Source organism: Chionomys nivalis, chromosome 1 (genome assembly GCF_950005125.1).
Source record: "Chionomys nivalis chromosome 1, mChiNiv1.1, whole genome shotgun sequence".
In the NCBI taxonomy this organism is placed as follows: Eukaryota; Metazoa; Chordata; class Mammalia; order Rodentia; family Cricetidae; genus Chionomys; species Chionomys nivalis.
Window position 1 is genome coordinate 23208943 of NC_080086.1, and position 23336 is coordinate 23232278.

Sequence of the window (23336 nt, forward strand, 5' to 3'; positions counted from 1 at the left end):
GGTTGGTGCCTAGTCCAGTCATTACCAGAGAGGATGCTCTGGCAGCTGATGGGATCATATACAGAGATCCACAACTAGACATTAGGTGGAGAGAGAGGAGAGGTTGGAAGTCTCCATCCGGTCACTCCCCTCAGAACTCAGGGAACCCCGCTAAAGGTAGGGAAGAAGGACTTGTGGGGGCACTCCAGGAGAGCATAGGATTCACAGAGACTGAGGCAGCAGTCACGGAGCCTGCATGGGTCTGAGCTAGGTCCTCTGCATATATGTTACGGTTGTTGGCTTGGTGTTTGGGGGGGGGCTCCTGACAGTGGGAGTGGGGTTGTCTCTGGCTCTCTGTCTGCTCTTGGGACCCTTTTCCTCCTACTGGATTGCCACATCCAGCCTGGATGTGAGCGTTTGTGTCTGGCCTAATTGCATCTTATGCTGTATTTGGTTGATGTGGGGGTGGGGGCAGCGGGCCTGGGGGCGGGGCGAGGGGAGGTGAGGAGAGCTAGGAGAAGTAGAGGGAGGGGAAGCTGCAGCCAGCGTGTAATATGTGAGAGCAGAAAGAAAAGCAAGTCACTTCTCACTTCGGCTTGGTGGCATGTGCCCCTACCCTCCGAGACATCTCACCAGCTCCCGTTTTGTTTTTATTATTTTTTATTTTATTACTTTCATTTTGGAAGATAGGGTGGGTCTTATTATTTATCCCTGGCTTGCCTGAAGCTCACTATTGTTGACCAGTCTGGATACAAACCCAGAGAGATCCATCTGCCTCTGCCTCCTGAGTGCTGGGATTAAAAGTGTGCACCACCACAACTGGCTGTTTTATCCAACCTCGGCCGTGTGTGTGTGTGTGTGTGTGTGAGAGAGAGAGAGAGAGAGAGAGAGAGAGAGAGAGAGAGAGAGAGAATCCATGGTCCATGGTGTGTATGTGGAAATCAGGAGGTACATTTGGGTGTTAGGTTCTCTCCTTTCACAACTGAGGATCCAGCTCAGGTTGTCATGTGTATGCAATGAGAGCTTTTATGTGTGGAGTTGTCTCATATATCCTGAATTTTTTTTTTAAAGCAGACTGCTATACTAGCTCAGGGTGGCTTGGAAATCACTAAGTAACCCAGCCAGGCCTCAAACTTTGAGTAATCCTCCTGCCTCGGCCTCTGAAGTACTACCACAGGAGGAGGCGGATTCGGTGGCAGTCATGGTGGAGGCAGGTGGCAGGTGGCAGGGATATATGAACATACTCACTGGCTGGGGACAGGAAGCTGTAAGCAAACCCCACTTGTTTCAGCTCAGCCCTGCGGCCCAAAGGGCCAGATTAATGACATTCATGAGCAGAAGAGATCCTTCCAGACAAGTAAGCCATGGGATGATGAATGAGGGGGCAGCAGACTTCTGATGGCTGTGGTCAGCAGGCACTGGAGGGAAGCCATGGCCAACACAGAAGCTCCCGTGGGAGTGCAATGCAGTTGGTGAACAGAGGACCCGGGGTCTCCTTGCAACACCAAGTCAGCAGAAGGCACTCTTTATTATCGAGTCCGTCAGCACAAGGCACGGAGCTTACGGTGAGGTCAGTGGAGAGGTGCATCTCACATCTGGAGTTTCGCTGTAAGCAGTCAGTAGCTTAAGGCAGTTTCTGCCTTTGTAGGATATCTGATGTCTTACATCCATGGGCCAGCTCGATCCAGGAGCCCATCTGGCCTCCTGACAATGGGGTCCCTGGAATTTCCATCAGTACTGGCGTAGGGAAGGAGCAGGTTTCACAGGCGTATAAGCAGGAGGGGAAGGATGAGGGAGCCTTGATTTCTGGCTAGACGTGTTAGAGTGACAGGGGCACAGCAGGGCCACCCCATGGCACATAGAAGAAGCTGGGATCTCGGAGCATAAGGGCCCCCATTCCAGGAAGAAGGCCCAGACATCTGGTCACAGAAGGGGCAGGAGTGCCAAGCAGGCTCTCTCGAGAGGCATGTGCTTTGCTGGTTGGAAACCACTCAGTGGTTGGTGTCATTTCACCCTCCCTGTGGACCTAGTGGGAACAGTCTCAAGCAGCTCCATGTGTGACTCAGGTCAGATGACCTGAATGACTTTTGCCCCTTGAGGGCTCTGACATCCGAGGGAAGGTAGCCATGTCCTCGTGTGGTCCACACTGTGGGTTGGTGTGGTAGCCAGTCCGTGGTGTCCTCGTGTGGTTCACACTGTGGGTTGGTGTGGTAGCCAGTCCGTGGTGTCCTCGTGTGGTCCACACTGTGGGTTGGTGTGGTTGCCAGGCCGTGGCATTACCACCTGGGAACTTAGCAGACATGCCAACTGTTGGCTCTGGCCTTCCTTAGAGCAACTATGGGGTGGTAATATGCTGCTCTGAAGGCTCCCTGGAGGTGCCGAGGGGAGACCAAGTGTAAGACACGTCACACTGGTCACCGGTGGCCTAACTGCCACCCGGAAGTCATAGATGGCTACGTTCCTTCTGAACAGCTTTGGCTGCCCTCCCTTCTCTTGTCTCTTTGCCCCAGCCCTGAAAAGCCAATAAGCAAAGGGCATTTTCAAAGCTGGTAGGGTTCTAACTGGTCCATTCATTCCCTTGACTTCAAACCCTGGAAGCTGTTCAGAGTGGCAGATTCTGAGCTCCCAGTGGCTCATCACACTAGCCCGCTGCACATCCTCCAGACAGCCAGAGCCTTTTGGATATGAACCTCTATGACCCTGAGAGGAGTGAGAGGGCTCAAGACAGAAGTCACCCTGTGTCCACTCCAGAGCCCAGAAACAACAAATGTTTAATATAGGGGAGGGGGCAAGAAGAGAGAGAGGGTCTGCCTGAGGGGGAGGTTCAGCATCACCAACCAGGGTATCTCCATACCTGGGGCGGCTCTAGGAATGAATACAATCTGGGGTTCTCTCCTGACCTCCTTATGGGACACAGAGAGACATTTCACATTCCAGCCAGCGAGCTTCACATGGTGTGGTTCCCATCCACATGGAGGCTGAGCACTAAAGATAGTCCCTGCTCTCATCCCCCCCCCCCACCGCCTCTGAGTGTGGCCTGGATCATACTTAGGAGCTCTGGCCTCCTTAGATTCCTGATAGGACCTTGTCATTGCAAAACAAGATAGGTGTCTACTTCACCTGGGAATGCAAAAAGCTGCAGACATGGGACACGATGGATGGGTCCATCCAACCGAGGAGGCGTTGAGGCTGCCGCTATTTGACCATACCACCTAGGACACTATTCTCAAATGCCAACCTGACAGCCAGTGCTGGGGGGAGGGGCTCCCAGATCTACTTTCTTTGGGTCCACCTGGCTGGTGCTCTGACAACAGCCATCACCACTGATGTTCAACTTGACCGAGTCTTAGCTTCTTTATCTGCAGAATGGGGGCTATAGCACACTCCATTGGTGTCACTGTGGATGACATTGAAGGAGACATGCAGATCCTCGGTGACCATCCCCAAAGCCATGCCAGAAGTGCCGTGGGAGGCGAGGGGTACAGTGCTGGGGAGGGCAAGGGACAAAATGCACATAGAGTCCTTATCTCCTTATCATAGACTAAGGTTTACCCTCGTTCCCCAAACACTGGCCATCTGGGGGGCTTGGGGGCATACTGTGTTTGAGGAAGCCACTTTGAGCTGAGGGAAAGGCGACTCACGCTCAGGGTGAGGATATGATGGCTTCAGCTGTGCCAAGTTCAGGGCCTGGTGTGGGACCCACAATGTCTGTGCTGACTCAAGACTGAGGATGACATTTTATAGGTAGGTCCTTCCCTCTCTCTAAGGAACTCAGAGTGACAAACTCAGGATAAATAGGAAGCAATATCCTGAGCGTATATCTGACGGACACACCGCACTACAGATTCTGCACTAAACCCAGGCTACTACTACTGTGTGTTTCATGGCCTCTAACCCCATCTTGTCGCCAAGGCTGTTGTGATCAAGGAGGTCACATTTGGGGCTGTCCACTCACTCCGCACTCTAACCAGGGCCAATGAGCTATGCTCTCCTGACTTCCTCTGCATTGAAGCTGTACAATGGTCCCCACTTGTCACCTCTGTCCTCATCTGTCTGAGAACTAAGAGAGGCTACCAAAGCAGATGCTGAAGCCACAGAATCCCTTTGTATATTACTACTTCCCTCGGTGCCTCTTCAGGAGGAATGTGGTTTGGACCCTACATCTTTTGTTTAATTCCCCTCTATCTGAGTCTTATAGATCTATAAGCTTGGAGAATAAAGTGAGTTTTTGAATAGCTGCGAGAATCTGGGAAGGTGGAGGGCAGCTAAGATTTTCTCTTGGCCATAATGTAGTCTAGGATTTTTGGGAGTATCTTTTTTTCTTCTTCTGAGTTTGTACAGGCAACCCAGGGCCCTTCAGGCAGGTGACATAAGCCAGCCTGGGCTTTGCGTAGCCCCCGGAGAATCCCAGAGTAGAAGAGGCTGACCCAATGAGAGCCTGATGTTCCCTCTGTTGATGCAACTACTTCCTGCCCTGAGAATGGAATTTTAGGCCTATGCTGGGGCTGCAACCGGTGGCCCTTAGTTCCCTCATGTACGACTGGGAGCTCATCTCCCTGCAACAACAGACCCAGCTCAGCAGGATCTGGGTGCATGGCGGTAAGAACTGGGTCAGATAGAAGGCAAGTTCTAAGTGCTTTTGGTCAACAAGATGCCAAACTTGTTCATTGTGGAGAGGTGAGCAAGACCCAAGTGGAGCTGAAGCTGGTTTGGAGTCCTGGTGTGCAAAGCTGCCCAAGCAATAATCAATGAAGAGGGGATCCCCTATGGTCTGTACCCTATGTCTATACTCCCTATGGGAGTAGTTGATTTTAATTTTTCTAGGATTTTCTTTCTGTCTACTTTAATGTGTGGGGAGTTCTTTCCAAATAGTCTCTATTTCATCCAGTGACTAGAGAGAAAAGGAGAGAACCGTGTTACTCTGGAATAGCAGAGAACACAGTGGAAGGGAAATGGGGTCATGAAGGCACCAGGAAATGGGGTGCAGGCAGAGTACCTCCTTCCCCATAGCTTCCTCTCCTCGGCAGTCCTGACTTAACAGCCAGAGGTGTGGGCCACTAGGGGAGAGCTTTAATTCACTAACATCTTAAACCTGGTATTCTGGGAGTCGATGCTGCGAAGGGGACATGCCACTGGAGGCTGGGGCTCATGATCGTCATGTGACTCTCAGGTGCTGCACACCCTGCTGTAACAACCTGCCTCTTTAGTGCCCTGTCCTGGTGCCTCCAACAGCCTGGCCTTTAGCTGCCCCATTTTAGATGACCCCTGTCCAAGGCCCTACAGGAAGGGCATGGCCAGTTACTGGTGGGAAGATCCAAAACCAACTAAGTTTTGTGAGGGGGTGAGCTAACCCAGTCTGCCCAAAGTGGTGCTTTTCTCTGAGGAGAGCTGACTGGGACCCAATGTCAGTGGGAATCACACACCAAGCCCTGCAGGAGTCTTGGGAAGACCCATCTGCCATCCTTCTAGTCCAGACTCAGGCATTGAGATAGTGCAGAGGGAGCTGAGCTCTGGCCCTCCTGTAGTCCATAGGGATTCGTGCCTGGCAAAGGGCTCCGGCAGCCTCTTGCCAGAACCATCCTCTGCCAAAGATTCTGGCAGTGAATGAGTGCTTGGAAATGGAGGAGTGAGCAGAGGTCCCTGCCCCGGCGGGACGCGCAGGAGCCACAACCACAGGCAGCTGGTGGGCTCTGCATAGGGTTCAGGGAATCCATGACCCAACCGCTGACTTTGCAGGCCTGGTTCAGGATGTGGGGATGTGGGCCCTTGTGTGGGGCAGTCAGCAGGCTACTGGGGCATCCTTTAGTAAAAATGTTGCTGGAGCCTTCGGTGTAAGCAGCAGGTGAGAACCATCCCACAGATCTGCCAGATGGAGAGAACAGAGAGCAAAGGCGTGAGAACCCCATAGGCTGCTGGCTGAGTGCTGGGATCGGTTGCTCACACTGGAGTGATCTACACCCCTTCGGACCCTACCCATCTGGAAGGGTCTGCTTTTCTCATAGGACCCCAGGAGATGCTGATGTGGCCAGGGGAAGCTCTGACTTCTGTGCTAGAATGGGCTTGAATCACGAGCCTGGTTACACATTTCAATCCTGTGGATCTGGGTTGGGGTCCAGAGGCTGCAGTCCTTCCCAGAACCCACCCGGTCTGGGCTACTGACCTGTGGACCCAGAGGTTCTCTCTAGACAGCTCTGCTCATCTGGTTCTTCTGTGATGATGTTCCCACTCACACCAGAGCTGTCCACAGCATCTCTGCTTCCTGCTCCAGAACCAAACCAAAGCCCTCCACAATTCTGGGAGGAGCCCTCAGTGTTCCTATGAGTGAGCGTGGGGGACTCTGGCATCCTGCCTTCCAGTACCCCTACTGGGCCCATGGGCTGAACAAGGACACAGAGGGGTCCCACTTGTCCAGTTTCCCATTTGGTTCCAATTCCCAGATTACAGAGGACCTGTATTCTCCACCCCATGCTCTTTGCTCTCCCACCCCTGAAGCTGCCCCTTCCCCCTCTCCTCCTTCCCACCCAGGGATGTCTTGAAGACAAGGAGATGGGTGTGTCAGAAGAAGGTGCCCCATTGCTGTCATCCTGATCCTGATGGTGACAGTGTAGTTACTTGGTCTCCACTCTGTGTCAGACAGGAGTCCTGAGTAGCAGTCACCCAACTGTCACATGGCACAGGGTTGAGAGCGAGTGTCTCTATGTAAGGGATTATCCCGTCTTTCCTCGGCTTATTCTACAGACCTGGGCTCGGCTACGCAGGCGTGGGTGCCAGTGGAGCTCCAGCCAGAGTAGGACTAGGCCCATGAAGATGGGCATAGGCTGAGACAGTTGCCTGTTTGTCAGGTTATCTTCTGGTCATCAAGGACGGGTTTATCTCTTCACTTTGCTCCCCACTCTCCAGCCACAGGCCCAGCAGGGTCCATAGCTGAGGTTATACGTGCTGCTTTCTGGTTTAGCCTCAGTGCTAAGAGTCGGGCTAATCCACCCGGGGACTCAGGCTCGGAAGCCCACAGGCGGCTTAAGAGGTTATCTCCCCTCCACCGGCTTTAAGCAGGCACGGGCACAGTGATCCACAGACATGCGCCCAGGGGTTGTGGCACGTTCCTGTCTCCATCTCATGGTTGGGTGCTTTTCCCGTGGGTTCTCAGGGTCTTTCTCATGCACACAAAGGGGCAGGTGGGAGGAACCTCTTGTTCTGGTCTATGTGTGTTGTAAGCTGTATGTATCCACTTCTACTCAGCATGCAATTAACTCTAGATGGTCCCGTAGGAGCTGAACTCTCTGGCCTGCAGCATGTATTTGAGATGGATCCTTCAACAGTCATAGCAAGTGCATGGGGGTAGGCACTCTCATCAAAACATGTCCATGTCCATGCAAAGATGCATGTGCCTACATACTTCACCTTGAACTCTGTGAAAGGATACACTTATTAATGTATGCGCAGGTCCACACATGCATGCATACATGCACACAATCCTCACATTGTACAGTTCACACACGCACGCACGCACGCACACACATGCACACATAGTCATGTGTGCATATACATCTGCCCTGAAATGCACAGAGGGTAAAGGCCAGTAGCCCACTAGGTCCCTAATGAGTACCAGTTTCTCCTTTTGACAGAGGTCACAAGAAGGCAGCATGGGTGGTCCAAGCAGCCAGCATGGTAGCATGAAACAACAGAGAAGTTCCTGGAGAGAGCGAAACATAGCTGAGGGTAGCCTATCTCCTGAGTTTGGCTCCTGCTACCAATTCCACTTGCACAGGACATAGGGCTCCCTTGGGGGAGCTGCTCAGAACAATACTTGGCTGCACGTGGGTGTTTTTTAACAGGGAGGTGCCTCCTCTGTGTGCGAGGACAGCCCCCAAAGATTCCTGGGCTACTATAACCTTTTTCAAGTTTCCCAGTTAGAATATTCTATAAATTGCTTTCTAAGATTATGCCACAGTGGAAAGCCACCCACAAGAGAGGAAGCTGGTGGAGAAGAAAGAGCACCAGGAATAGGAAGGAGGCCTGGCGGGCTCTGCCACAGTGGCTGTGTGATCTTCAGTGAGCGACTTTCCATCTCTCGCACTAGTTAGTCATATTCAATGTAGATGAATAAGCCGGGCCCAGCAGCCCTCTCTGGCCTGGGTGAGCCCATGTTTGATGACCTGACAGGACCCGTAGTGTATGGAGTCCCACAGTGAGGCTACGACAAGCCCGGAAATGCTACTGAGAGGAGCCAGCGCGTGCCCAGAGGACAACATCTCTGAGGGGAGGGGCTCCTCCTTCTAGCACCCTTGCCACTCAGCTCCTGCTCCAGCTTGCGGTCCTCGAGACAGCCCTCTGTGAAGGCCACCGCTGGGTCATCCCATCTGCATTCAGAGGCTTCTTGTGGACCTCTTTGTAAATGCTACCCACAGTCCCCACCTTGCTGCTAAGACTCCCAGGGAAAGTCCCCGTGTGGCTTTCTTCTCCCACCTCTGAAGCCCTCCATACCTTATCTCTAGCTTCAGTTATCTCCGGAGTCCCTGAAATCTGAGGAAGTTGGAAGATATACTGAGGTCTGGGGGCCACCTTGGCCATTGGATGTACATGTATTAGAGTAGAGCCCCGGGTCTTGGGTGGGTTCAAAATATGCTGAGGGGTTCTACAATGTGGCCAAGGTGATAATTTCTTCTGAGCACACACGCCATGGTGTAAGTTCATCATTTCCCTGAGCATGTACATCTTGGCTTACATGTCCATGAGGCGGTGATGGACAGGCCACCGGACACCTAACTGAGATTAGAGTGACAGCCTTGTACTCTTGCCTAGTTTCCAGAGTTCACAGAGTATCTGTCTAAGGTGGCTGGTCAGTGAACTGGGAACCTTACCAGAATCTCTGGGCCATAGAAGCATAAGGTTGCTAAGAGGTGGGACAGGGAAGCAGATTCCACCCTGTAGAAGAATCCATACATGTACTTCAGGGCCATGTGCAGGGAGTGGTGGGCTGTTTCAATGCCAGCAGCTCCTGCCTTCTGTGCCTAACAGATCAGTCTCCTAGGTAACAATGTCCACTGATGGCTGCTTTTTTAAAAATTGTCTAGTCTCTCTATCCTACTGATAAGAAAACCAAGGGACACTATCTCAGGATGATATCCTGACCTTGGTGCTTGTGTGTGTGTGTGCATGTGTGTGCGCATGTGCGTGTGCGTGCATGTAGGGACATGGTGTTTGCTCTGTCTGGAAGAAACACTATTCTTCTGGGGAAGAAAATCTGGTTTGGGCCCTTTCTCTAGGCTGCCTGGAAGACTGGGTAGATTAATGTCCATATCTGGCCAGTAGAGGGCACTCTAACCGAGGTTTGGCCATTACCACCTTAGCTTCTCTTACAACTGAGAAACCTGGGCAAGGGGTGAGATGCAGAGTCATAGCAGGGTGAGGTGTCATACCTGCAGGAATATTGCCTGCCCAGTGGCCTGGCACCTGGACATTAGACTTACATAGCAGCACTGAACTGCTCTGACTTTGAGCTCTAAGCATTTGCTGCCCTGTCCCTGGTCCTCAGGTTCATTACCTTTGGCTATAGTTTCTGCAGACAAAGGCCAGGAAGACGTGGACAGAGGTGGACCAGGCCTCGTCAGTGTCTTTCTAGGGCAGTCCCTTAAAAACCTGTGTGATGGGTCTCAGGGAACCTCAGTGATCCTGAAGCTTGGAGTGATGGGTAGCCCTGCCTGGTCCCAGCAGCAACTCTGGGTTCAGTACAAGGGAAATGCAAGGGCTATGTAGTGTCCCTGGGCCCCCTAGTCTAGCAGCAAGGAGACCAAGGAGTCAGTGGGGGTTTTTGAGAGATAATGGACCTGTGTGGAAATAAAAGCTATGAGCATCTTTTATGGGCATCTGCATCTGCTTGGCAACAAGGCCCACAATTTGGATGCATGACCAACCACCACAAGAGTCAGCGGCGGTTTCATTTTATGGACCACTGAGCCTCAGAGATGAAATAAGTGGTCCTAGCTCATGCAGTCCTGCTCATCAGCAGAACCAAGAAGGTCCTCCTCTGAGAGGCTGGAAAGTTTCTTCCCAGCGTGTGAGGTGGCAGCTGACCCTCCAGTCCCTCTGGGAGGGGGGTGACACATGGTCCAGAGACAGCCCTAAGCAGGTGACATTAACATCCCACGCATTTCTTTCCCACAGGCTCTGTGGAGTAATGCACTTGGGAAAGCCAAGGGCCAAAGCCCGGAGCTGTGGCTGCAGGTTTAGGTGGGAGACCTGTGTGTAGTGTTTTTGGGTCTCAGTTCTCTGATCCAGGAAGTGTGGTGCATGCTCTGTCCACCTGGCTTGGGTCTGGAATGAGAATGCATTAGGACGAAGACTCTGAGACTGCAGAAAATCAGATAAAGCCAGCTCACACCTATCTACAGAGGCAAGTGTGTGCCAGGCACCCTGTGTGGGCTGTGTGCTCTTCTGTGCATCCCTGGATCTTATGTAGGCAACATGAGAATGAGGAAATGAGCCTCATTTTGCAGATGAAATTGAAAGACTCAAGGCCACACTGAGCCAGAGTCAGACGGGAACTCCAGTGACTGGTGGTTCAGCCGCTTCCATTCTTGGGATGCCACTTTATAGCCCTTGGGTGGGAGGTGCAGGGCAGAGCAGCAGGATGCTCTAGGTCCTTCAAGAAGGGCAGCCCCCACACAGCTCCCACCACTGGAAGGGAGCAGGAGTATACATACATGTAGAAGGAAGTGCTTTCTGTGCCTGCTCAGCCTGAGGATTCTCTCCCGGCTCCTCTCCTAAGGCCTCTTCTTGTACAATATTATTTTAGGATGTGTTACATTTGTTTATGTTCTGGAATATTTGTTTAATGATACAAAGATGTGTTGCATTCTTCTATGTTGCCTTTGTTTAACTCTGTGAAGCTGTGTTACTTTGCCTGTCTAAAACACCTGATTGGTCTAATAAAGAGCTGAATGACCAATAGCAAGGCAGGAGAAAGGATAGGCAGGGCTGGCAGGCAGAGAGATTAAATAGGAGAAATCTGGAAAAAGAGATCTAGGAGCGAGAGGAGGAGGAGGATTTCAGGGGCCAGCCACCCAGCTGCACAGCAAGCCATGGAGTAGCAGTAAAGAAAGATATGCAGAAATAGAGAAAGGTAAAAAACCCAGAGGCAAAAGATAGATGGGATAATTTAAGTTAAGAAAAGCTGGCTAGCAGCACCCCAAGCTAAGGCTGGGCATTTGTAAGACTAATCCTTTGTGTGATTTATTTGGGAACTGGGTGGAGGGCCCCCCAAAAGAGCCAAAAGAGTAAAAAGCAACCAACAGCAGTCCCTTGATTGGAGCAAAAGTGGGGACTGATGCTCATTTCTTGGATAGAGGTTAGAGGAGGGGATGCAGGGAGAGGCATTGAGGGTAGAGTGTAGCTTTGCCCATCCTCAGGGAAAGGGGCATATCTTCCTGGAAGTAACATATACACACATGGAATGACGTCAGGTACATGCATGAATATGTGCACAGGCAACTTAAGCACACACGTGCACACACCCTGTATCATGTGCGCACAGACACATGCAGCCAGTCTTAGATGTTCACAAACTCAGCAGGCTGTGCTGAGCACACAGGGCACATGCCTCATACCTGATCCCACACTCAGGTCAAGTTGTTCAGGACTCTGGGGAATGAGACCGACAGTGTGATTCATCCTTGGTCGCCAAGGGAAAGGGAGGGGACAAAGGTAGGGCAGGCCATGTGCAAGACATCAGCTACTTCCCCCAAGACAGGGGTCTGAGACCTCAGCTGAAGGGAGACATCCCCTGCTCCACTTACCTGAAGACAGGCCACCCCAATGCCCACTGCGCCCATGAGCAGCAGGTGGTCAGCCAGGAACTGCTCCAGCTTCGCCATGCAGCCTCCCTGCAAGGTGGAGGTGGGTTACTCAGGCCTTAGCCCAGCAACAGGCAGGGGGAGAGGGGAGATGAGTGATTGTCATCCTGTGTGCTGCCGAGACTGGGGGTTGCTAGCCTTGGAATTTCTCCTGGCTGTTTTGAGAACCATGGTGTCTGAGACTTCCATGTTAGTTCTTAGTCCTCTGTCAGAACTCAGAGTGTCCCCAGGCTCTGTGATTTCAGGCCAAAGCTTGGATTTTTACTTTCCCACGCATGCCTACTGAGCTGGACTTTCTGGGGGTCCTCCCCTAACCTCTGGATGACCTCTGCACTTACCTCTACCTTGTAGATGTTGGAGGGGTGGGCCCGCTGGCCGCAGTGCGCCACCACGGTTTTGCAGCAGCTGTCGGGTACCCGGCGCCCCTGGGCATCCTGGGACAAGATGTATGTACTGTGCTGCCAGTCAGCTGAGCTGTTGCTGCCACAGCATTTGAACTGAGAGGAGGAGATGAAGCTGGGGTGAGAGGGGTCTGTGTGGTGCTCCCGACCCTGTGGTCCAGGACCGGTATTCAGGTCCTCCTCTGGGATTTCCTTGGAGAAGGATAGGGTCTGTCTGGGACCTTTCTCTGCAGGACACCTCTTAGCTCCCTCGAGCCAAATATTCTAGGGGTAGGGACTATATGTGAGACTGAAGGGCAGACAGATGTGGGGATTTCACAATTGTGATGTTGGGTACCATTAGGGTGTACAGCCAGGGTCCAGAGCGGGGGGGGGGGATCACAGGGACGATGTTCCCTGGTCATTTAGGAGGTAGGACTTGGAGACAGGGATCTAACTTGCCAGAGGTTTCAGGATCCCCATTTGGGTGTTGAAGTTCAGAACTCCAAGACTAGAGGGGCATGGAGTGTGTCCCAGAGGCCAGGTCAGCACTGTCCACAGAGACTGATGTGAATGCCAAGTACAGCCCAGCAGGCCTGTACTTTACCACATTCAGAGTGAGTCAAAGAACAGATGCTGGCCACTCCTCCCCTCTGTAAATCATGGCACTGAGATCCTACGACCGTGCCCAGGAGCATGGCACAGCTGCACTGAGTCTGTCTCTTGGGTATAGGTGCAGGGACATTCTATTCAAACATTAGCCATCTCCATGCTGGGAGTGAAGCTGAGGACCTGGCTCTTAGCTTGCCATTGATTGTCCTTGAGAGGGGCACAGAGAAACAGTTTGTCTGGGGTCAGCAAACACCTGTAAGTGTGCACAGGGAGCCTGCACATCACTGTGCACGCTAAACAGGCTCACAACATGAGAGAGCACCCGTAGGGCACGCTCAACATAACAACGAGACTGGAGCGCACACATGACATGACAGCTGAGGCAGAACATGTGCACAATGTAACAGCTACAGCATAGAGAGCATGACCACGACATGATATCACGCCCAGAGCACACACATAATATAACAGCGTGACAAGAGCATGACCACAGCCAATGATGGCACACACAGAGCAGCCACTGGGGAGGGCTGTGCTTAGAGTCACATGCAGTTGTACGTTATGTCTTCTCTCTCTCTCTCTCTCTCTCTCTCTCTCTCTCTCTCTCTCTCTCTCTCTCTCTCTTTCTCTCTCTTGTGTGTGTGTGTGCTGGTGCCCCTGAGCTCTTATAAAATGGGGAAAATAACCTCTGCGGTGGGGATGTGTAAGGATGAACAGAGCAGGTGTTTGGACAGCACTCAGCATTTGCACAGAGCCAGCAGATGCCAAAGCACTACTGTCATTGTGCGTCATTGTGTGTCATTGTGTGTCACTGTGTGTCATGGTGGGTCATTGTGTGAGGAGTGGTCCATGTACACACTTGTCATTTATACACGTGTGGCCCAGATTTGTCCCTAGCTCTGATCCACCACTGTTTCAGGCTCAGTGCTGAGCTGGGACACTAACTGCCCCAGCTTGGGAGAGGCCTGTGTTACGCATGTTGACGCCATGGTCAGTGGCAGGCTTTCCTTTTGCCTATGTTTGCCTCCCTCCCACTTAGGCAAACCACGCCCTCCTCCGACCCTACCTCCCCTTCTTTCTAATCTGAGGTGCCTGGGAAAAACTGCCTGGTGTCACCTATTGTCCACAGCTCCATGAGTGAGACCCCCCCCCCCCAGCCAAGGCTCCTGCCCTACCCTCTGTCTCACACGGCTCTTTACATGTGGGACTCAGTAGGTACATGCTGCTTGCACAGGTGACCAACAGTGTGGGTGGCCCTGTCCCAGCTACTGGGTTAAGCACACGGGGGCATGACTGCATATTTCGTGTGTACCTATGTATATACACATGCCCCTAGTCATTTTCTCTGGGATCTGCTGCGTCTTGCAAAAAAGACTTTTTCTTGCCCCTTGTGTGCTGTTCAATGGCTCCCAATCAGAAAATTCTTTCCTGCTCTGGGCCATGGTGGCTTGGCAGAGAACACTGGAGCCTTGGGTCCATCTCTCCGAGGAAGAATAAAATTAGTTCATAGACAGGAGGAGATGAGGATAACTGTCTGCCCCAGTAGACCTAAACTGGAAGGCAGCAGGGATGGGGTTTGGAGAGAGTGGAAAGGGGGTATGGGGGAAGCCAGGGCTCATTGAGTACTTTCCAGGGTGTCACATCTAGAGGCGATCACCACCACTGCAACCCCCCACTACACAGCTTGGTTAGGGATGTGCGACAGGAGATCAGAGAGGGTGAGCCAGTTGTCCCGGGGTCACACAGACTGGGAGAGACAGAGGCGAGGTGTAAACCTGCATCCTGCTTACATCCTGCTGCAGCCGGTCCACCGAGGCTGTGATCTCTGCGGCTCTTGGCTGCCCGTAGCGTTCAGTCAGGGTGCTGTTCAGGTGTTGCTTCAGCTCCTCACTCAGCTGAGGAGGGGACAGGAAGTGTGTCAGCAGACCCCCCACCCCCCACACCTTCCTTTAGGACTCAGATGTCTCCGAATTCTCTCCAGCTGTCGTCAGGACACTGTAATGACTCCGACAGTGTTGTGAGAGGACATGAAGGCAAGGCATGAAGGGCAGAGCCGACAGGGGCTGAAGATGTCACCACTCACGCAGTGTCCCATGGGAGCTGCCTTCAACTTGCTGTGGATTTGAACTTTGATTACAAGATGAGGTTCGCTATGTGGGCACTTGTGACCCTGGCCAACTGTGTGCACGTTGGCTTCAAAGGACCTGCTTATTGGGACTCACTGTCTATTCCAGCCCAATGCTACCCTGTTCTTGCCTTCAAATCCTGAACCGGAAGCTGTGAGCATGGGAAGAAAGAGACTGATTCTGACTCTCACCCGTTGAGGCAGACAGGGCCTCCTCCAGTCTTTACAATCGGTCAGTCTGCATTTGGCCCTTTCTGATCCCTTCTCAATGGCTGTCTTAGCAAGTGGGTTCCTTGTTTAGGGATCCCTGGAGGGAGAAGAATGAAATATCCTCCCTGAGAGACTCTCAACCAGGCTCCCCTATGGAATCCAGCAGTACCAACAGAGGCAGAGAGATCTATCGAATGGGACAAGAAGTGGGTGCAGAAGATCACCAGCCCAGGAGACAGGACTACCTATCTAGACCTCTGCCTCAGATGCTAGGGCAGCACGAACCCCAGCATCTTGCTGCGACTCCCTCAGGCACCATCAGAAAACCTCAACAGGGCCTTGTACTTACCCTCTGGTAGTACACATGTGCCAGGACCCCTGTCACCAGCTCCACGAGGAAGATGGCCAACAACAGGCAGAAATACTAGGAGCAAGAAGAGGAATGGTCACCCTGGGAACCAGCGCTCCCCTGTAACAAAAGCCTCGGCAAAGAAGTGGGAGGTGAAGGTGATACCTGCCAGGACCCCTATGGCCCCAAACCTCCTCTTTTTTTTTTTTTAAACCCACATTCTGGACATGACAACCCCTGCTGGCTACCACTCACCCCTCTGCTCTGGCCTACAGACAGCCCAAGAATCCAACTATCATCCAGGCTTGAGTGGACATTGGCTGGATACGATATTACTGGCTTGTGTGGAGACGGGGGGAGGGGGGCAATATGAAGTTATTAAAGCATGGTGTTGTCGGTGTTTCTGTGGGGTAACTCCAGAGGCTCCTGATGTGGTGGGGAGGCAGAGGAGGCTTTGGGGAGGTGGTGACACCTGCGGCACCTCTCTGACAGGGATACAGAGGCACCTTCCAGGCAGAGAAGGGGAGAAGCATGCTCCAGGCAGCAGAAGAGCAATAGAAGAACATTTGAGTTTGGACAACAGCGAACACCCTGGAGGCTGGAAAGGAGAGGTAGACTGGTATTGTAAGGAGGCCGCTTGTTCATTTCTCAGTCGCCCAGACTCCCCAAATAACCACACAGAAACTATATTATTTAAATCACTGCTTGGCCCATTAGCTCTAGCTTCTTATTTGCTAACTCTTACATATTAATTTAACTCATATCCATTAATCTGCGCATCACCGCAAGGTCGTGGCCTACCAGCAAAGTTTCAGTCTGTCTCCAGCAGCAGCTCCATGGCTTCTCTCTGACTCTGCCCTTCTTTCTCCCAGCATTCATTTTAGTTTTTCCCACCTAGCTCTGTTCCACCCTATCAGGCCAAGCCAGTTTCTTTATTAACCAATGGTATTCACAGCATACAGAGGGGAATCCCACATCAGACTGGGCCCAGAAACTAAGGCCCTGGAGAAGGCAAAGTCCCTGGATGGTGATTTGAGTCATCTCTTTCAGCCCCAGTGCTCCTCTCTAATATGTCTGCCCTTTTGGCTTGATGTTGTCCTGCATTCCTCTTACCTACTTCCCATCCTTCCTAACTTTTCCCAGGGCTTTTGGGTGCTCTCACCATGCCTGCCTCTCCCAGGTTTCTCGGTGCCAGTCCTGAGCCCTGAGCTTCAAAGCATACAGATGTGCACTTCCATCCTGGCTCCTACCTGGCTGTGAACTGTTAGCAGCACTCGGGAGCCTTGTGGGAGCCAATAGGTCAGTCCCATGTGGTCTGAGAGAGGGGTGGGGACATAGAGGGAAAACAGACCACAGGCATCAAAGGGACAAGGAACAGAGGAGAAGGTAGAGAGAAGAGAGTAAAAGGAGAAAGAGAGAGAGAGAGAGAGAGAGAGAGAGAGAGAGAGAGAGAGAGAGAGAGAGAGAGAGAGGAGGACCATGGAGAGCATTTCACCAGGCGGTGGTGGTGCATGGTTTTAATCCCAGCACTTGGGAGGCAGAAGCAGGCAAATTTCTGTGAGTTTGAGGCCAGCCTGGTCTACAGAGCGAGTTCCAGGGAAGGAACTCACAGAGAAACCCTGTCTGGGAAAACCAAAGAAGAAGAGAAGGAGGAGGAAAGGAAGAAGAAGGAGGAGAAGGAGAGGAAGAGGAAGAGGAAGAGGGAGAGGGAGAGGGAGAGGAAGAGGAAGAAGAAGAAGAAGAAGAAGAAGAAGAAGAAGAAGAAGAAGAAGAAGAAGAAGAAGAAGAAGAAGAAGAAGAAGAGCAGTTCCCTTCTCTCTAGAGCTTACATCTGGCCACAACAGGGCAGCAGCCAATGTGTATTGAGATCACAGGGTTTGGGGAGGCCACCTATAGGTGCCATCTGAGATACCAGATTATGAGGTAGGGAAAGGCATGCAGACAGGAGAAGACAGCTGTCATGGGTCCTTAGACTTTGCCTGACCTTAAGATTGAACCCTTAAGATAGGGAGATTACATGGGTATGGCTTGGGAGTGGGAGTGGGATTTCTTTTAACTCCTATGGGAAAAGCCTGGACAAAGCTGCCCTTTAAATTAACACACAGCTCTCAGTAATATCATTGCCTCCCTTTCTTTCAGCACTGTGACTGGCCATCATCAGTGACCAGGACAAGTTGCTAGTCTCTATAGGTGGGGGTTTAGCCTGCCCATCACCTGTGGAGCCCAAGGCAGAGAGGATGGGAGATGTTCCTAGTCACCCTTCCTTTTTCCTCTTGTGTTGTCATAGAAAAGGCCAGACAGTCTGCACATCCAAGCTCTGTCTGTTCCTCCCTCAAGGTCAGATGCATCCTATCACTCCATGGCTGAGGATATGGGGAAGACCGAGTAGGATACTGTGAGGGATACAGGCTAGGGGTGCACATTCGGTGATCCTATTTGCTGTGACTTTGTCTGGAGCTCTGTCTATCTGTCTCTCTGTCTAAACAGGGTTTTCTAGGCTTTTGGTGTCAGGCTCAGGACCAGGAGTATGGGAAGGGGTACAGCCTCTCCAGGGCACATTCCTCAGCCCCAGGACTTTTCAACCTATTTGGGCAGACGATACTGAATGGGATCCAGAGTAAGCTGAAGTGTCTAAGGTCTGTGATGGCCACATCTGTTTCCAGGAATACATCTGGAGACATGGAGAAAGCTGGAGGCAGGCAGGCCTGCCTTCTAGGACAAAGCCCAACTCTTGTGTTTACTAGGACTGACTGGATGGGCACCACTGCCAGCTAGGAAAACATACATACACAGACCAAGGTGGTGTGCTCCAATAAGAGCTATACAGGATGAACACTGTGTTCCTTGTATGTAGGATACAAGCTTTGGGGCTGTCTGGGGCAGCCCTGACCTTAGGGTTGGGTTTTTGTTTCCTTGCCGGTGGCAGTGGTGGCATCACCTGTACTGCCTTCCCTGATTGGTTGGAGAAGATTGAACAGTTCAGAGCTCTGACCTGCTTTCTCCCAGAGCACAGCCAAGGGTAGGCTTGAGGTAAGCAGCACTCATCAGACAGTGCCAGTGACCAACAGCCCAGATCAGCAGAGGACAAGCCTGGAACTGCCTAGTCCATCAGACAGTGTAGCTGCACTGCAACCCACTCTGAGGACTGTCCCGCCACTTCACAGTGCTCAGGGCCCCAGTGCTCCTCTCTAATATGTCAGCCCTTTTGGCTTGATGTTGTCCTGCATTCCTCTTACCCACATATAGTACTGAGAGCAGCTTTTGACCCATTACATGGGACATATAGGCAGGGACTACTGGTCCACCCAGGCCTCCTGAATGCATATCAGCATGCCTTCCAAGACATCAGCAAAGAGTTGATGGGGTGCCTCTCCCGGAACAGTAGGACTGTCTCAGTCACTTCTGCTGTAGATAGCAGTCCCGTCTCACCAGAGTAACTGTGAGCTTCTCAGGATAGAAACCACATCCTGGAGTTCCCTGGCTCTTCCATGGTGCCTGGTGGGGTTGGGTATAAGCTTGGGAAACAACCCTGGGCTACAGGAGAAGTGAGAGACAACAGAAACTGGCAGCAGGGTCAGCCCCATGCTGGCGAAAGCAATGAATCTTCTATCTGGGAGGAGACACAGCTGCTACCTCAGTTCAGGTTACTCAATGGTTCACTCAATCTGGAAAGGTTTTGCCTCCAGGGACCAGCTGGCATTCTGTTATCACAGCCAAGATAGAAGGTACTATGGGCTTCCAGAAAGCAGAAAAAGGATACAGTTGACCATCTTTGAGATACGGGGCAGTTCCCACCGCACCAAACTACCCATCAGCCATGTCAGTGATTCAGAGGTTGGGAAAGCCAGAGACACACTCCCCTTCAGTCTCTCAGGCCGATGCTGAGACTTGATTTGCATATGTGTCCCTAGGCACTCTGGGATGCACAGAAGAAGACCAGAGAAAGTTATTCACTGGCCAAGAGGCCAGGGATGGGACCCAGAAGAACAAGCATGAGAGGGACTTGACCCTGCCTGTCTGGAAGGTCACATCTGCACATGAAACTACTCAGCCTGACCTAAGCGAGTGTCAGGAGACCGGAGGGATGCCCTGGTGTTGTGTAACTAACTCCTTCAGACTGAACCATTCTCTCATGGTGCAAAGACGCTACAAGATCCCTAGACCTCTGCCCAAGGTTACATAAGCAGGAAACAACTGCTGGAGAGAGGGATGCTGGGGTGGAGCTGACCACAAGTTGTCCAAGGAGCACGGGGACATCTGTGCCGCATCTGTGCTGGGTGGGCTTTTCAGCCAGAAGGCTCCCTTTCTGTCACACACGCTCCTGTAGGGAACACCAACATTGGCTCACCAAGCTGGACTTGAGTGGAATCATTTCTTTGGTCTGTTGTTGGTGCGTTACGTAGGGTGACCAGGTATGCCCACTTCCCAGGAAAGGGTATTTTATCCCTGGGAAAACTCTGCTTTCTGAAGCACTGGGTCCCTCTGCTTGCTCTTGGTGACCTGGGGAGAGGTGTACTGCCATAGAGACGGCAAAGGAATGGCCTCTGCCTGAGTTCTGGGGATCTGAATGAACAACTCTGATCCCCACGCTCACACAGCAAGGCCTGTATTTCCTGGAGTGGTCTCCCCAGTCCCTTTTATAGTTCATTAGTGGAACAGTTTTAACTAGAAGCAAAGTTGGACACTTTCTGAAATGATAGATCTGAGAGGAATCTGGGGTTGCACAGTATTCCCTGAAACAAACCAGTATATTTTGTAATGAGAGGCCCTTCAGGAAGCATGCAGAAATGTGATTAATTAGAAACAGTCTTCAGCTGAACTCACGGGCACTGGGACAATTTCTAGGTCAGACTCTCAGGGACAAATGACACAGGGCAGCAGTTCAGCACCTATTTTGCCATCTTTGTGGTCAGTTCTAAGAACTTCATAAAATCGGCATTTCAGATTTTCTTTGTTGCACGGACTCTGCCACAAAGAAGGAAGCTTGCCAAAGTGCTCCCTCTTGTCCCCGTCACCCAGCACTGTTCTGCTTATGAGAGTAAAACAAAGACAGTTTGCAAGACTTGTCATCAGGTCACTATGTGACCATCAACGTTCTAGTCCAGGAGGGCTAGGACAGGTGGAGATGCCAGGCTATCCTCAGAGTAGTCTGGAAGAAAGAGCAGAATCAAGGGATGGCCAAAGTTAAGAGACAGTGGGAAGCAGCCCACAGAAGATCCCGGCAGCTGAGCATGGAGAGATTACAGCAGCAGAGGGAGGGAGATTCAGGGACTTCAGACCAAGCCAAACCGGAAAAGTCAGAGCCAGCTGTTTAAGCAGCAAGTGACCTTGGGGCAAATTATTTTCTGACAATTACCCACCAGCTGGAGGCGCTTGGCTATTTGCAGAAGAGAGAGGATGTGGACTTGGGAGCATCAAGTCATTCCTCTAATGAGATGTTACTGTTGGAAGGTCGAAGGTGACCCCTAGCCCTCCTGGTACCAGTCCAGTACTCACAGACTTGGCCAACAGGCCACAGCCTTGCCTTCCTGGATGCCGGGCCTCAGCCACCCCACCTGGAGCTGTGAGGTTGTACCAGTCGGAAGCTAGCGTGCATAGTCGTTCTGCTGGAGGGACCGGGCACAGACATCACCAGAGCTGGCATGAGGATAGCTGCCTGTCAGCTTGTGGGGAGACTGAGACCCAGCAGGGAGGGGCTGATAGACTCTGGGGAGGAAGGAAGTGTTCCAGAGGCACACGAAGGAAGTGTGACAGAGGTCATCCAGAGGGCAAGGCTAACTGCTGGGGCCAGAGACCACCTTACATGTGTTGGGGGCATTGTGGAAGCAAAGCACAGTTCCTGTGAGAGGAGCCAATGACAGACGTCTACCAGGTTTCATGTGGGAACTTCCCAGGGTTTCATCTTAATGGGCTGAGTGACAACAGGCTCTAGAATGGGTACAGGGCCTGTATACAGCAGGCTCCCCATGGGGACTGCATAGCCCAGGGAACCCAGAGAATGCTATTGCTGATAGACTAATGCATGGGGACCTGACTAGCCACTACCACTATGGACCCCTGGAATGGCTTGGGCTTTCCCATTTTCTTACAGGCTAACAGGGAGGTGGTTAGCATGTGTCTGTCACCTGTGCACAGGGAGAACACGATGCGGGTAGGGCAAAGATGGTGGCAGGGGCTCAGGATGGGGCAACAGCATGGCCTCTCGTGTTGAGAATTCTAGGTCAAGACTAATGATGGGGAAAGGGGAACTAAGGAAGAGGAATTTCAAGCAAGAACAAGAGAGAGGAGATCTTGGGTTCCAGGGAACAGACAGTCCGTGGGTTAGGAAAGGTCTAGGCCTTGGAGGGCAAAGTGTCTGAGAAGAGCTTGAACCCCTTTCATCACAGGGTCCTGTGTTCCTCACTAGACTTCAAACCAATAGCAGGGTCAGATTCCCTTTTCTTGATCCCTCATGGTGTCCAGAAGAGCAGGAGCGCCAGGAGCAACTGTGCTGCAAACACCTGTTGAGTTTGCGGGCTCAGCCTCAAGTCTTCCATGTATTTTGAATCATTGGCTGCAGAAGTTTGGAGGTGAGGGGTGATGGAGGAAGTTAAGTGGCTGTAAAGCCTCCTCCATAAAAACCTGCTTCTACAGAACATGCTGGTGGTGGTGGCAGTGAGCGGGCACAGAGAAAGGTGGTCCTGGTTTGGGAGGTGATGGCCCAGAAGGTGGCCTGGCTTGGGACTCCAGACCTAGCTTGGCTCTGTGATAAAACGCTGTGTGACTGTGGTGAAGTCCCTACCCTTTGGTACTGTGGAATATTTAACTATGGAAAGATGTGTTATATTTGTTTATACTGTGGAATATTACTTTAACTGTGTAAAGACATGTTACATTTGTTTCCGTTGCGTTTGTTAACAATGTAAAGACATGTTACATTTGTTTCCGCTGCGTTTGTTTAATTAGGTAAAGATGCATTACATTTGTTTCACCTTGCTTGCCTAAGGCACCTAATTGGTTTAATAAAAAGCTAAATGGCCAATAGTTAGGCAGGAGAGAGATAGGCAGGGCTGGCAGGCAGGGAGAATAAATAGGAGGAGAAATCTAGGCTTGAGAGAGAAGAATGAGAGGAAGTAGAACAGGGAGATGCCCAGGGCCAGTCAGGCAACCACCAGCCAGCAGACATAGCGTAGGATATACAGAAAGAAAGGAGAAAAGTCTTGAGGCAAAACATAGATGAAGAGAAACAGGTTAAGTTATAAGAGCTAGCAAGAAATGAGCCTAGGGCTGGAGAGATGGCTCAGTGGTTAAGAGCATTGCCTGCTCTTCCAAAGGTCCTGAGTTCAACTCCCAGCAACCACATGGTGGCTCACAACCATCTGTAATGAGGTCTGGTGCCCTCTTCTGATCTGCAGACATACACACAGACAGAATACTATATACATAATAAAATAAATAAATATTAAAAAAATTAAAAAAAAAAAGAAATGAGCCTAAGCTAGGCTAAGCATTCATTGGTGAGAGTGGGGTGTTGAGGTCTCCCACTATTAGTGTGTGGGGTTCAAAGTGTTATTTAAGCTTTAGTAGTGTTTCTTTTACATATGAGGGTGCCCTTGTATGAACTGATATGTTCAGCTGAGATTTCCTCTTGATGGATTCTTCCTGTGACAAATATGAAATGTCCTTCTTTGTCACTTTTGATTGATTTCAGTTTGAAGTCTATTTTGTTAGATATTAGGATAGCTACACCCGCTTGTTTCTTAGGTCCATTTGATTGGAAACTTTTTCCCAACCCTTTACTCTGAAGTGATGTCTGTCTTTGAGGTTGAGGTGTGTTTCTTGTACGCAGC

The 23336-nt window shown here is 51.4% G+C and overlaps 1 protein-coding gene across 4 annotated transcripts in view; it reads right to left on the reverse strand.

The window, feature by feature from the left end:
• Window positions 1-243: 243 nt before the first annotated feature.
• Window positions 244-23336, reverse strand: part of Tspan11 (tetraspanin 11) — a 64614-nt gene continuing 41521 nt past the window's right edge. For 3 of the 4 annotated variants that reach the window (XM_057784108.1, XM_057784114.1, XM_057784105.1), the window contains exons 4-9: window positions 15508-15582; window positions 14614-14718; window positions 12170-12328; window positions 11775-11861; window positions 11586-11619; window positions 244-5841 (exon numbers count right to left, since the gene is read on the reverse strand). In XM_057784108.1, the coding sequence (XP_057640091.1) occupies window positions 5759-5841; window positions 11586-11619; window positions 11775-11861; window positions 12170-12328; window positions 14614-14718; window positions 15508-15582 (543 nt within the window). In that variant the 3' untranslated portion in view covers window positions 244-5758. The remainder of the gene's footprint in view (window positions 5842-11585; window positions 11620-11774; window positions 11862-12169; window positions 12329-14613; window positions 14719-15507; window positions 15583-23336) is intronic. The other variant, XM_057784123.1, reaches the window with a different exon arrangement.